The 16,164-nt window shown below is 37.8% G+C and overlaps 1 protein-coding gene across 2 annotated transcripts in view; it reads right to left on the bottom strand.

Annotated features, from left to right (window-relative positions):
• The window catches only part of CA10 (carbonic anhydrase X), a 537,715-nt gene that overhangs the window by 297,395 nt on the left and 224,156 nt on the right, over positions 1 to 16,164 (bottom strand). For both annotated transcript variants that reach the window (XM_011999215.1, XM_011999214.1), the window contains one exon: positions 15,464 to 15,606. In XM_011999215.1, coding sequence (XP_011854605.1) covers positions 15,464 to 15,606 — 143 coding nt within the window. The remainder of the gene's footprint in view (positions 1 to 15,463; positions 15,607 to 16,164) is intronic.

Here is a 16,164-nt window from a genome sequence, read left to right as displayed (position 1 = left end):
AGTTTGACTATATTAATAAAGTTACTTATTTAAATATTATCTGTGACCACTCGCTTTCCCCCATTACATTCCTCCAAGTGGATAACTTACAGTTATTAACTTTCAGGAGGCCCCTATATATCATAGCATCATACCATTAAGCCTTTTGAAAATTCATCACAAATCAGTATACAGATGACATTGATGTCTTATTGCTATTCATTCCTCCCGGGCCGTTTTTAGCAGTTCATTTTTTATATCCCTGCAGTGCAGAAATATGGCTCACTCCAGTATCTGTCCTTTTTGTAATCGCAAAAGGAAAGCTTGGCAGTTGTCATATATTACACTCTTGAGGAAAATGCTAGTAATACGTTGAATTGATTGAACGGCATGAACTCAAAACTGCTTGGCATAGGCCTATTTCCTCACTCTGTTAAGATTTTGGTTAAAAAAAAAAACAAGACCCAAAAAACAACCTTAACTTTTATATTCAGAAACTGTGAATCATTAAAAGGCAATGTGTAGAATAAAGATCACACGCTTGAAGAAGCCTAAAATCTCCCTTCTATTTCCTCTGTTTAGATTTTGAACATATTTCCAGCATGCATTTACAGTGTTGCATGCTATGGTGCTGGAAACACAGTGTCATTGGCCAGAAGCTGATTGGCACCTGGGTTGTGAAATAGCCCAGGACTTCCCAGGCTCTGGATGGGTAGAAGCTTAAACTGGTAAAGAAGATGAGAACATTGTGACTGCCAAGGCACTGGGCAAAAGCCATACCTATATGCCAACCTTATCATTGCAAAGCTGCCACTAGAAGAACTATGGTCTTGGAGGACGCAAGCAAAGAAAGAATATTGATATGGTTTGGCTGTGTCCCCACCCAAATCTCACCTGCAATTGTAGCTCCCACAATTCCCATGTGTTGTGGGATGGACCTGGTGGAAGGTAATTGAATCACAGGGGTGGGTCTTCCCTTGGTATTCTTGTGAGAGTAAGTTTCATAAGATCTGATATAAAGGGGAGTTTTCCTGCACAAATTCTCTTGTCTGCTGCCATGAGAGACACGCCTTTGACCTTCCACCATGATTGTGAGGCCTCCCCAGCCATGTGGAACTGTGAGTCCATTGAACCTCTTTTCCCTTATAAATTACCAAATTACCCAGCCTTGGGTATGTCTTTATCAGCAGTGTGAAAACAGACTAACACAAAGATGTATTAAAAGAGGAATTAAGATGAAACTAAGAAAAGTCATAGCTCCATATAATCAGGCCTGTGCTCTTCCCCTGCCCCTCACCTTTGTGAAGGAGATAGTGGCAACTGGGCCTGGGGGACCTGAAATACAGGGCACAGGCAGTTCTGTTGGAATCATTCTTCAGGAGGCCAAACCATGGCCACTGGAGTCCTTTTGAATATGAGTATTTGTAATGAATCTGAGGCTTTCTTTCCAACACTGGCTGCAATAGTTGGTGATCTACCTGGGTTCACTTTTTGAGGCCACTGGACATGTCCCCCAGCTTCTATTAATTTTGGCTGCAATCAACTCACCTTTCTTCTGGGAATTGCCCCTGACCTAGAAGAACAGTGATGTGCTGATAAATCTCTATCATCCAGCTCTCCAGAAGAAAAAGGGGGGGACTTCTATGTAGCATTTGCAGATTTCTGTGGTGTTAACACCCCTACCATGGTAGATTTCAAGTCACCACCTTGATAGCACCCAATGTGGAGGTGGGAATAGATACACACGATGGGCTCTGAAAGGCAGGATAAGCCAACTCCTTAAGGACACCACTGTACAGGAGACACCTTGCCTGGGAGTACCAGGGAATAGATGTGCCTTTTAGAAGTTACTGAAGGCTGCCTCCCTAGGCCCTAGGAGTGCATGGCAGGATCAGAGCACTTTGGTGTTATTCATGCTTAGGAGGTCCCCGTGTATGTTAAGCTGTTCTTGCATTGTTACACAGAAATAGCCAAGGCTGGGTAATTTATAATGAAAAGAGGTTTAAGTGGCTTAGAGTTCTGTAGGCTGTACAAGCATGGCACTGGCATCTGCTTAGCTTCTGGGAAGCCTCAGGGAGTTTTTACTCATGGCAGAAAAAGTGTCAGCAGGCAAGTTACATGGCAAAAGCAGAAACAAGAGCCAGCAAGGAAGATGCCACACATTTTTAAACAACCGGATCTAATATGAACTCATTCACAAGGACAGCACCAAGAGGATAGCGCTCAACTATTCATGAGAAATCCACCCCCATGGTCCAATTACCTCCTGCCAGGCCCTACTTTCAATATTGGGGATAACAATTCATCATGAGATTTGGAGGGTACAGTGTCCAAACTATATTACCATGGGATCAGGCTATGGTTGGATTCCAGTTAAACTATTATCTTTGCTGAACTTCTCCCCAGGCCTACTTCCCCCATTCCCTTGCAGCTTTCACCTGAGAATCTTCTTCAGAAAATTATTTGCTTAAGAATCCTCATCTCAAGCTCTAAACCTATGCTTAGAGAGCATCAGACTCTGGAAGGGTGACACAACCCTTATTTTGAACAGATAATTTTGTGAAAATCTTATTCTATTTGAATTTGACAAGCTCAGAATAAATGACTTGAGAGTCAACAAACTCTGAATTGATTTCTGTATTCAAACCTACCTAGCAACGATGCATTAAATAGCAAGGTACTAAGCATAATGTGTATTCATTTTCTTCATCATAGTGCAAGTAATGCACTTTGCTTATATTGAGAATAGTGAAAATAGCTACTTGGCTTAAAGGGAAGCAAGAGTGGCTTTTCCTTAACTTAAAAAAAAAAGTTTCTGAATATTTCAGAGGAAAATGCAAATTGAGAAAAATCTCTGCTCCTTAGATGAGAAGTGAAAAATATTCTTGATATGAAGGTGGCAGAAAATATTTTTAGGCAGGTGAGATGCTGCTAGTTTGATAGGTTTCTATTAGATGTAACATACCAAACTGTGTGAGTATATACATTTTCACCCATTGGTAAAAGTGAAATCATGTACCTTCATCTTATATTGTGTGTAAATGTTTCATGTGGGTTAGAGCATGCATGTTTCAGAGCTAAGGGCCAGGATGGACTAACATCATATCAAGTGTCACATCTGATGAAGATCTGACTAGAAACAGAACACTAATCTGTTCAGAACATTAGGTGGGCAAAGATAACATTAACAAAATAAAACTCTTGCCTTAATGAATAGACACTGGGTTTGCTCTATGAGAAAAACAGGTATTAGGCTGAATGGCTTATTTTAACATTATTTGCAGTTTGGATCTTTGCCCTAGCATACTACAGAGTAAGGAACTAAAACGTCTAACTTTTTTAAGCATTAAAAATATGAGATACTGGAAAGAGATTGATCATTTTAGCTATTCTTAATCTTTCATGCAACATTAATAAAGTCGTATCTATATGATATTAAATCTTCATCAGAAAAATTAAGTCTGAGAGCTGCTCAGATGTTCAACTGTTTACGCTGCATAGACCACTCAAATTGCATTATTTATTCCAGTTTTTCAGTTTTAATTTAGTTGTTTCAGAAACCAAGCTTAGAAGAAAATGAGCATTTTCTTAAGCCTTTCAAACAGAATCTACTATATTTCTTTTCTGAGGTAGTGGATACATTATTATTTATTTTTATTTTGCAACCAAAGATACCCAGTTTATAGGCAATAATATTCCTTTAATAGGATTCAAAGTGTCTGAGGTTTACATAGAACAACTTTGTGAGTTTATTCAAATGGTCAGGCTTACAAGGAGTAGATCAACCAATTTTAGAGCCTTCTTGGAGAGAACGTACAACTGATACCAGCTTTTTAAGATTAACATCAAAAGCTTATCTTGGGTGTGTGTGGCTCTTTCTGCCACTGTCCAGGAGATTTACAAGTCTCATCTTTTTAACTAACGAAAAACCATTTGTCTTAGGCTGCTACACAGGTGAAGTTAGCTGGAAAGAAGTCTGTAAAAATTAGGTCATTTTTTTTCTTTTCTCTTCCATGTTTAGATGGATGGTAAGAAAGCTGGGCTGCAAGCAGTATTACGTGAATAACACATTTTGTTGCTTATGTTTAAGAGGCTGGTTGTTTTGTAAAATGCCTGTTAGTTGTTTTGTTTGTTTGTTTGTTTTTGAGATGGAGTCTCACTTTGTCACCCAGGCTGGAATGCAGTGGCATGATCTCTGCTCACTGCAACCTCTGCCTCCCTGGTTCAAGCGATTCTCCTGCCTCAGCTTCCTGAGTAGCTGGGACTACAGGTGTGCACCACCATGCCTGGCTAATTTTTGTTTTTTTTTTTAGTAGAGACGGGGTTTCACCATATTGGCCAGGCTGGTCGTGAACTCCTGACCTCATGATCTGCCTGCCTTGGCCTCCTAAAGTGCTGGGATTACAGGCGTGAGCCACCGCTCCCAGTCAAATGCCTGTTAGTTTTATCTGTGGGATTATGTAACCAGAAAACTAAAGTGGTATGAAGTGATGGATATTGAACTCATGAGATTCCTGAAGAACATTCTCTCTTTTAGGAGTTTATCTGCCTATAAATTAATTAAACATCTGAAGTTAGTCCTTCCGTAATTTTTAATAAAAATTATACTCAGTTCTGGGATAACTTGAATTTTCTCTCATTTAAGTACTGTCACTAAAACTGTACAACTGTCAATCTCTCTGTGTTTAAAGTGTTCTATGAAAATGGAGAACCAATTTCACTCATACAGAAAAGAGAAGGCACAGGTTCCTTTGTCATATGTACACAGAACCAGGAGAAAAGAGGGAGGAAATGAAAGGACAGGGAAAGAGACAGGGAAATGATGAAAGGGAGAGAGGAGGTTGGAGATAAAGACTGGAGAGAAAAGAAAAGGCTAAGAGAGTAAAAGAGATGAAAAATGGAAAAAAAATTGAGAAGAAGTATAGAGAAATAAAGGAACATGATGCAGGAAAGAAGAGCAAAGTCCTTTCTAATACTCACCAGAGGAGTAAAGAATGAGAGAGAATTAGAGAGACTTAGGAAATACTAAAGCCAACAAGCAGGTGTTTCCTTGGGAGATTTGCTTAATGACTCTGCATTGATTTTCTGGATGATGTCAAGAGGTAAACATTACAAGGAACCGCCAAGACAGTGAGCGGCAATCCTCAGCCAAGATCTAAGCTCAGCAATGGTGCATGAGAACCTGATATCCACAACAGAATGACTCTGTGCTGAATCCATTTCCCAACTTAAAATACAGCATCTTAGTCTTTCACATTTTGCTTATCTTTCATCACTTTTCACTGCTACGCACTGAAATCTTTCACTCTCTGCAAAAAGCTCTGCTCTGAGTACAAACACAATTACCTTGGTCTCATTTTTAAAATCTGTAATCAAAGTCCTCTTTTATAACATTCATTTTGCTCTGAATCCTTCATTCCAGCTACTCAGAGTACAATATACCAAAGAAGAGAGCCTGTATCCAAAACTTTCAGGAATAATTTTGATAGTGGTTGAGAAGCAATGCAAGTTTCTTCCAATGCTAGTGCTTTATAGGGTGCTTTCCTTTAGGAGGATTTACATCCTAGTTAAATCCTCATTCCAGGGTGGCTACAAGCAAATATATTCCACACATCCCATCTAACCACTGCTCATACAGAATCAAAGTACATCAAAGTTGGAAGGGGACTCACAGGTCAAGTCAAAAGCTCTTATCTGATGGTTCATTGTGTTCTACAATTTCAAGTACCCCTCAGTGCCCATCAGAACTCTTTTTGTGCCACGGGTCTCAATGAAACAGAAGGTCATTCAATTTTCACATAGCTTGAATTCCTATTCTGAATGGAAGTCTGGCCAAAGCTACTTCCAAACAGCAGAGCTAGTTCTATGTCTGAGCCTGCACAGAAAAGGTACATTTAAAAGTCAGCTGTAATGACTTCTTAAAATATTTTCTTTTCCAATAGTTGCATAGAAAGAGGAAACTAAATATAAAACGTTTACATTTTTCATTACTTTCTTCCTCTTCTTCTGTACTTTACTGTGTCAATGTCTTTTCTATTAGTTAATCTTACTGTCGGCACTAGGGGAACTGATGCTAACATTCCAGATACTGTCTTCTCGGTGAAGGGTATTGCATGACAATGGTCTCAGTTTTCATGGATGTAGAACCTCATGTACTGTGTAATTAGGCTGAATTCATCTCTTGGTATTGTCCCTGTGCTATTTACTCAACTGAGCAGATTATCCATTAACTTCCTTTACTTTTTCATATGTAATGTTCTTATAGAATATGTTGCCCAGCCTGAATCTGTGACATTTTATGTAAATATATGTTTGAGAGGAAAGTTTTATCTTTATGCCTTTTGGGTTTGGGGTACTAGCGAGGTGGCTCTGAATTCTTCTGTCTTCCAAAGAGTTGAAATCACTTCACTTCTTGCTACATATGCTATGAATTCTAATGCAAACATTAGTTTGTCAAATTCAACTGGGAGTTATGTTTTCTTGCTGACAACAAAAATACCTGTGATGGTAGCTAACAACATGTTCTTCTCTGCCAGTCACCGGCTTGATAACTTGCATTATAACCTGCCTAATAAGTGCATTTTTTCATATAATTCTCTCCACCACCACCCTGAGAGGAAGGTAGAATGATGAATGCTCCTTTTACAAATGAGGAAACTGAAGCTTAGAGAAGTAAGCCAAATAAACCCTTTGTTTAGTAATCAGAGATAAGCTTGGTTCATTTTGAACCAGCCAGTACCTTCTCACATTTATCTATGATAGTGCTGACTAGACGGTGGCAATCTAAAATTCAAACTCAGTTCTCACATCTGGTCATCCATGGCCATGTATTCTCTCCCAAATGGAGGTATACATTGTCTTACTTATCCTACTTTCCCCTAACCACAACTTTTTAAAGTTCTCCTCATTTTCTGGAAACTTCAACTTGTCCTGGGCTTTATTCTCTGTGAAACCATTTACAAATGATTTATCTTCTGGTCTTCCTTGGCTGTAAGCCCTTTCTCCTACATCTCTTACATGCCATTTAACAATACTATTTCTCATAAAATTCCCCATGCAGCCACATCGATATTTTTAGCCCCTACCAGTTCCTTTTTTGGTACTATCATTTGTAATTATATTACCATGATCTTATTTTTAAGAGCTTCCCAATCCACTAGAGCCATCGTCCATGAGGCAATGAGATCACATCAATTTTAATCATGATATTTAAAAAATCTGCCTTTTGAAGTTTTCATATCCATGTCGGACAATGCCTAGCCTAGATTTTTTATTTTTTTATTTTTTTACCCTGCTACCATTGTTTCTAAGATAATATACCTACTTTTTTCCTAGAGTTACTGTCCTTTCCACATCACTAAGCCTTTCCTTGTTGGTTAGAATTAAATTTAAATAAACAGACCCCTATCACTTTCTCCTGGAAAGGATATAATTGATATGCCAATAAAGGAATTTGTCTAACCACAAAATACAGATGAGTAAGAATAGCATCCACTTCTTCAGCAGCTCTTAAAGATCTGCTCTATCCCACAAATATACATACAATTATATATACCATTTTCATATCAGAGTTTCAGTGTAAAAAGACCTTTGGTGCTTAAAGACAGTTAGTGAGTTCTAAATGGGTACGGTACTTATCCAGGAAAATTTAACATCAGTTATCCAATAAAAATCAGCACCATGGCAACACATTTAGATGACAAAATCAATCTACCTTTTTCCTTTCTTTCCACCTTCTGCATATGGAGTAAGATAATCTGACATTTAAGATCCTCCTGTAAGTTACATTTCCTTCTACGTCCCTTTTCATGCTAGCTCATATCCTACCACTTCCATAAAGTCTTGTGTGACCAACCCAACTTCTTACTCTCATTAAAACATTAATGCTGAGATGATTGATTTGGTAATTAATCATTTCTTAACATTGATTCCATTATTATCTCAAATAGTTATTTAAATCAGTTACTGCCATTTAACTTCTGGGTATCTATATTTTCTCCCAAATATATCATAAATTTTTTGAAGGAACATTGAAGCCTCAAACATAAAAGGTTTCAGAACATAGCAATGTGGACATGCTGTGAATAGCAATGATTAAATAAAGTCAACTAAATTTTGCAATCAGGTTCACAGGAAAATTTTAAAATAGAGAAGTGATAAGATTTTAAATACCGAGCCAATTTACATTTCTTATTATTTCAACTTATTTTAATGGTCATAAAAACATAACTGAAAATTAGTTTTAGTAACAGATTCTTTGGATAGCAAAGTTATTTTTCATCATGGGCCTTCTCACATTCCTCCAACTTGTATCATAGCAACTTTTGGTGAATTCCACCTAAACACATTTCTTGGTAAGCAAGAGTACTCTTGGTTCAATTCAAATCAGCCAGCACTGTCATGGATGACCCCAAGGATACAAAATGAAAATACAAAAGCATATTTATCATAAGGAGCTCTTAATCTAAGGGCTAATATCTATAGTATATTTGTCTTACTATTCCTTACAAGGAAAGCAATATTAATATTACAGGCAAGGTTCAGATCCTAAAATAAATATAAGTAAGGTGCTTAAGAAGCCAAATAAAGAGAGATTTCACAGTTAGCTAAAGAGATCAAGAGGAATTTAATGAAAGAGATAGTATTGGAGCCACAGAGGTTAAAAGCAGGGGTTGGGACTTCTTAGGCAAGTAGGGTGAAGGGTATATTGTGGCCAAAGCACAGACCCCAGGAAAAGGTGAGATGCATTCAGGTTTTTTTTTTTGTTTGTTTTTTAAAGTTTACACTCTCGCTGGGAACAAAAGGTGTGTACAAAGTGTAATGTAAATGTTTCTGGAAAGGAGAATTGATGCTGTATTACAAGGGCTGTGAATGCCAGGCTGAAGCATTTATACCTGTTTTATAAGCAGTTATGAGTTTTATTGGCTTATATTTATTTCATGAGAAATATGGAAACTTCCATGTAGATACACCTATAGCTTTGAGTTGGATGTCTTCCGATTGTCCATTTGGATCCATCTTTACCTTGCTTAGGGGCTTGGAGGCTGGCTTGCATGGAGTGATTCAATAAGCTCCTTTGGCTTCTGCCTTCTTTCCATAAGAGGGGAGGAAAGGAGTACAGTCAGGGCCTTGTTCCCCAGCTCCATCCTTCGGGGTTGCCCTCAGCTGGTTGCTTCCCTCACTGAAGGTCAGGTGTTCCTCTCCATGGTTAGTTCATTTGGTCTCCAGGTTCTGGTCCTCACTCCCTCTCCTCACCCCTTCCAGACCTGGGGTGGTTACAAATGATCCTTCTATGAGGGATCCTCATGACTCACCATGTTCCATGTCTCCTGCTGAGACTCTCCCTGATATAAGCCCCAGGTATCCAGAAATCAAAAGGAAGTTGGCGACAACAGTAGTTTTAGCCTCTCCTGGGCAAAATTTCAAACAAGAAACCTGAACATATGGGGGAAAGGTTGCTTCTTTGAGATAACCTATGTAGGTCCACAGTCTGCTGATGGTCAGTTTCTTCTCTTTTTTGCTTCTCTCTCTTTCTCTGTCTCTCTTTTTAAAGATGGGGTCTTATTATGTTGCTCAGCCTGGTCTTGAACTCCTGGCTTCAAGTGATCCTCTCGCTTTAGCCTCTTGAGTAGCTGGGATTGCAGGTACAAGCCACTGCACCCTGCTTCTTTTGACTTCTTGTATTTCTGACTGTGCCATTAGGCTAAGGTCAATTATTTCTACCACCTGTCTCCTCCCTAGAGGTTTCAAGATCTTCTACACTCTGTATCAGGAACAGGTTATATTCCAAAAACTTGTACTGGATGTCCGTGAAAGTCTATCAATTCATTAGGGAAATGTAAATCAAAATCACAACGAGAGAATGCTTCACAACCATTAGGATGGCTATTTCAAAATAAATAACAAAAAAAAAAAACCCACCAAGTTTCTGTGAGGATATGGAAAGATTGGAATACTTGTGTATTGCTGATAGGAATGTAAAATCGTATAGCCACTGTGGAAAAAAGTGTGACAATCCTCAAAAAGTTAAACATAGATATGCCCCAGTAAGTCCACTCCTTGCTATACACCCAGAAAAACTGGAAGCAGGGGACTCAAATAGTTCATTGTATACCAATTTTCATTGCAGCATTATTCACAAAAATCAAAAGCTGGATGCAACCCAAATGTCTATCGACAGAAAGAACAGACAAACACAGTGTGGTATGTACATACAATGGAGTATTATTGAGCCTTAAAATTGAATTAAATTCGATACCTGCACCAACATGGATGGACCTTGAAAACATTATGCCCAGTGAAATAAGCCAGACATTAAAAAGATAAATATTATGTAATTCTACGTCTATGAGGTACTTAGAGCCGGCAAATTCATAGAAACAGAACGTAGGACAGAGGTTACCAGGGGCTAGGGGGATGGAAAATGGGGAGTTCTTGTTTACTGGATACAGAGTTTCAAGTTGGGATGACAAAAAAGTGACAAAAATGCATAGTTGTGATGACTGCACAATAGCCTGAATGTACTCAATGTCACTGAACCATCCACTTTAAAACAGTAAGAGAATAAAATGGCTGTCAAATATTCTGCAGCAGAGACCAAACGCAGGACCCAAATGAAGAACTACCGGTAGTTTACAACTCCTAGAAACAATGAGATGATACTGAGGGTGGAGAGGAACTTAGACTCCAGCACTGGACTGGAAGTGTCAGGAGTTGGCTTCCAAAGGTGCTGTCACAAATCTGAGCTGCTGTGAATCTGTGATTAGATTCATTTTAATCGTTTCTCCGTTGTATAGGAAAAAGGCTGTTTCTGACTATAATTTTACAAAAATGCCAAAAAGTTTTAAAAATAATTTGTTGATTTGTGGTTAGTAAACCAGTACCATTTTTATGTTCACATCTATTATTTTAGTTTTTTTCTTTTTTTTTTTTTGGCACTGCAACAAATTACCCCATAATTAGTGGCTCAAGTTAACTCAAATTTATTATCTTATATTTGGGGAGTTAGAAATCTGAAATCAGTTTTGCTGGGCTAAAATTAAGGTGTCAGTAGGGCTGTATTCCTTCTGGAAGTTCTAAGGAAGAATCTGTTTCTTTGCGCTTTGCAGCTTCTAGAGGCCTCCTTGGCTCGTGGCCCTGCGTCACTCCGACCTTTGCTTCCATCCTCACGTCTCTGTTCTCTGATTCGGACTCTCTTGCCTCTGTCTTTTCCTTTTAAGGACTCTGTGATTACAAGGGGTTTACCTGGATAGTCCAGGGTAACCTTCCAGTTTTAAAATCCTCTATTTAATCATATCTTCAGGATACCTTCTGCTATGTAAATTGACACACTTAGAAGTCCTGTGGATTAAGATGTGGACATTTTTGGGAGGAGACATTATTCTATCTACCACATTTAACAACTTCAAATATATTTTGAAATGAAATGGAAAGAGAGGTTAGAACATAAGTATTTTTCAGATTACCAAATTAATGCAAGTCTGTTTAAGCAAATCTAGAAACTTTAGAAAAGAAAAAATAAAACAGTACTATCCTTCATCCCAGTCTCCTTTTTAGATCCTACCTTCTATACTTAACATATAAGGAATTGTCATGTCATTAACTACCTTTTATACTCAGATCCTACCTTTTATACTTAACATATAATCCTACCTTTTATACTTAACATATGATAAGTATGTTTAGATCTTACCTTTTATACTTAACATATGATAGATCCTACCTTTTATATTTAACATACAATAAGGAACTGTCATGTCATTAACTACTGAGGTGTCTATTCTATTAAATGAGTTAAAAGATGAGAAAAGTTGGCAGGACTAATTTTTGGTTAAAATGGTAGAATCGGCAAGTGGATTTTAGTCTCAGTTTTAATATGTTTTTTCTTCTTTTAGGTATTTTATATCAGCAGATAGGTTTCTATGTGCCATATTTCCTTCCTGAAAGCTAAACTCACAACCTTTCAATTCCCACCTATATCAAATGCTCAAAGCAAATATCTATATTCCAAAATAATTCATTGAAGTTATCCGTATTTTACTCTGTGGTGACCTTCCCATCCTGTATTTCATTTTCAAATTACCAAGATTCTCACTTATGTGACTAGTATACTAACATTAAAACACAAACACACTGCTTACATTCACTTTGGTCTGAGCAAAAAGACATGAAAGGTGAAACTTTTGTGAAATTTTACAAGTTCAATGGCTAACAAGCGTCTCGATCTTTAAAACAGTCAGTGAGGCTTAACTCAGTGTAAAACATCATTTATATCATAATCAAACTTCTTCATGTATGGAGACTTTAAACAACCTGAAACTACAAAGAATTATCTCCCCATCCTCCTCCTTTTTGATTCTTGAGTTAATTTAGTAGCTTTAACTAGAATGGATTAATTAGCTCCAAACAATGTAGCAATTGGACATTAAATTTAATGAGGTCAAAGGCTGGGGATTGGTTCCAAGGTAGGAGTCTTATATTTACATACAACCCAGCCTTAAAGGCGTGCCATTTGTAAAAATACAATTACAAATTTAATATCCATTATGCAAAGTGTTTGGGATCATAAGTGTTTCAAATTTTATTAATTTTGGATCTTTTCATATATATATAAAATGAGATTTATTGGGGATGGAACCCAAGTTGAAACAAAAAAATTCATGTATGCTTCATATACATTATGTCTCATGTACATAGCCTGAAGGTAATTATATACAATATTTTAAATAACTTTTTGCATGAAACACAGTTTGAACTACATTTTGACTGCAACCTGTCACATGAGGCTAAAAGGTGACATAAGTCTCATTTTTAAGTAAAAATGAATATTTTCTATTACATTCAAGACACAGTGCATAGAATGAGAAGGTTACTGCAGAATAAGGAATAACTATTATTCCTTGTTATTCTTGTACTGAGGTTGAATGTTAGTCTTAAACTATGGTAAGAAAAGCCCTTTTTCCTTCATTTGAGCCCAATGTCAGGTCAAATACATTAAAATAAACATAGTAACACAAGTCAGGGGCTTCCAGAGAGCTGCATCACAGTTTTGTGCATAAGATACACTTGAACACCAGAAAGAATAATGCTTGTGGATAAAAACGCAACACAAAACACACAGTTACTGGGCTGCATTTCACCTACTGACACCCAGCTGGGCTCAGACTTCAAAATGTGACATCTTGCCCAAATTCTACAAAACTTCCCAGTCTTACGGGGTGATTTTCAAATCAATTAAGTTGGGTATTTCTTTAAGGGAAAACAAAATTCAGAACAGTGATTTGAATTCTCACTTTCAAAACAAGTTTCCAACTCATTAAACATCACCTTCAAAAACGTGATGCAAACATGATTTACTTATTGTCTATCAAATTAAGGCATTTCATTACCAATTAGTTTATCACGACCAACTACATTTTATTTTCTACCTTTCACAAATGCAAAAGGAACCATCAGACAGTTCTCAGCTCCTCAAACCACTGACAACAAAAATTGTGCCAGATATAAATATTTACATCGTGAAAAGTAAATGTTGCCAAGATTCCAAACTCCAATGCATTTGAAAATTGGTTTGGATCAGGTATACTTTACTGAATTGGAAAGATACAAAATCATCTATTTTAAAAAAAACCCCAAATCATAACATGTGAGTGATTTTTACCACTAGACTATCTCCCAATCTCTTCTTTCCCAATACATTTTAGGGAGAAGCTGTGTTGACTTTTTTTTTTTTTTGTTTCTTTCACATCAACATTTTTCCTTTAAGACATTCTGATGGAAAGTAAAAATTATATATCCATTGTTTGTGTTAGTTTGACACATTTTCCATCTCAATTCCAATCTATACTTTATCTAAAAACCCTTCAAATGCTTACCATAACTCTCAGGCAAAGGATTCAGCTCCTGAACACTGCCTCAGGACCTGTCTTCTACTGTCCTCTCCAGCCTACCATCTTGCAAGCCCCTCTTCGCTATCTGTGTTCAGCCTTGCTGGCTACCTTTCAGGTGAATTCTGGAACTCAGGCACCAAACCTCATTCTGAGTCTCGGGCTTTTTCCTCCCTGCTTTTCCTTTTGCCTAGAATGCAATTATCTCCTACATCACCCTCTCCAAGAAAGGAAGGATGACTGAATATTTATTCATAACTGCAATGTTCCCTTCTTAAATACTGACCAGTGAACTCACACGTGTTCATGACTTTAAATAAATAATTCACCTTTTAAAAGAGAAATGTACTTAGAAGTCTTGACAAGTTCCTTGCAGGATTTATAAAAATAAAACTGTAAATGGAACAATAATTAGGATAACATAGTTTTATACGGAATAGGAGCAATAAACCAAACGACCTATATATGACCTTTCCACAAAAGTGCTTCTCAATTCATATTTAAAACAGTACACAAACACTGCATAACTAAATGGTGTGGGCCACATGCAATGTCTTTTAAAACCTGACTTGTGACCTGAGTCAAAGTCACTTACAGCTTTTGGATGAGTCATTAGGGGTGTGTGTGTCTGTGACAGTTACATGGTACAAGAAAATATATTTCAATATATCAGAAGGGGAAAAATTAACGTACAAACTTCATGGTATTTATACTGAACAGACTGTGCAAAGGAAGACAGAACAGAGCCCAATGAGTCCAAACCCTAAAGTATCAGCTGCTATTAACAAAAGCTGTCAATAATTTTAACCTCAATTTTTTGCACACAAATTATTTTCCATTTCTCTTGAGTTAACAGCTAAATTACCTTTGAACACAACTTTCTGCATGTGCATTTCTTTTCTACCCTTAACACGTACTCAACAGTAAAAGATAGCCAAGTAGACATGAACCAGCAAGAGAAATGCTAAGATTCCAGTGATGAGAAGACCCAATGGGCAACTAACTGTGCTCTTCCACAAATTAAGGAGGAACTCGTTATGTGGGGAAGAGAGCGAGGGAGGGATTCAGGTGTGAGAATCACAAAGCCCAGCTCAGCATTTCTGTGCGGGAGCTAGGATTCTTAGCAAGCAAGATGCCCCTAGGAAGATTAATTATTGATTTTTATATAAATCATCTAAGGTGATTTTTGTTTTTTTCCTCCCAAGATGATAAACGTCTGATTTTATTTTTGTTAATTGGTTTTCCCATTTCACTGAGGTTAAAAGAAGGCCTAGTAAAGCAGTTTCTTAGAGGAAAGATTTTCCCAGCATGATAGGCAGGGGTGGCCACTATCTTTCTGTCCTTTATGGGGGTACCAAGGTTGTCTGATAAGACTTCAGGCAACCTCCAGGAGGTACAGCGTAATTAGAAGCACAAAAGTGTGACTAGGGTGAAAAAGCACAATGTAGACATTTTTCTAATGGCGGCAGGTCTGAAGTCTGTGGTATTCCTAGGTGGGAGGACAAACTCATCACAGAGACTGAAGCCTTGAGGCTCAGCCTTCAGAATCAAGATGGCCCCATCTTCAGGTTAACCATGGAAGCAATATGGTGGCTTACCTTCCTGCCCCCCGTGTTGATGCGAAGGGGTGTCAGAAAGGGGTCGAAGATCATGTGACTGGTCTCTATGTTGACTGGCGACTGCCGTTTCCCCACAGAGCAAAGATTCCAAGCTGAGTTCACCAATCCCCAGAAAGAAGGAACTAGAAACAAAAAGAAATTGTAGAATTAGGCTGAGTAGCAGGTTGGGGAAACAACATAAACAAACAGAGCTATGTACAAAAGTGGTAAAATGGAAAAGAACCACCAAATCTTCCCGCCCATGGAGATACTTGGGGGTTGCTACGGTATTTTCCTGGCCTGAATCTTGGTCCACTTCTCTAAGTCCTACCTTCATGATCTCTTGTCATCAGATTTTCTTGTTTGAGGCCTACTCATCTTGTAGTTTCTGTGTTGAGTGCAGCCATCATTACCACTTTAATGCTAACATCGTTGTTCAGGTCATATCATCTTTGCGATATGCCTGAGGTAGTACAAATATTCAGCAATTCCCTTGAGTTGATGCTCTGCTTTTCCTATCTGGCAAGAATGATGTGAAAATCAACCTTATCCTATTTACAAGTTTTTCAAGGAAAGCGTCATTCAGTATACACAGTTTTTCTTTGGACTGTCAAGACTAAACTGAGGGAGTGACTTATTATATGAGCTCTCTAATCAGTGTCAGACAAGAGCTTAGCAACTTGACTTCATCTTTGTTTAGT

The sequence above is a fragment of the Mandrillus leucophaeus genome, unplaced genomic scaffold (assembly GCF_000951045.1).
Source record: "Mandrillus leucophaeus isolate KB7577 unplaced genomic scaffold, Mleu.le_1.0 Scaffold59, whole genome shotgun sequence".
Taxonomy (NCBI): domain Eukaryota; kingdom Metazoa; phylum Chordata; class Mammalia; order Primates; family Cercopithecidae; genus Mandrillus; species Mandrillus leucophaeus.
Note: the sequence above shows the minus strand (reverse complement) of the source record. Positions and strands in the feature narration are given on the sequence as shown.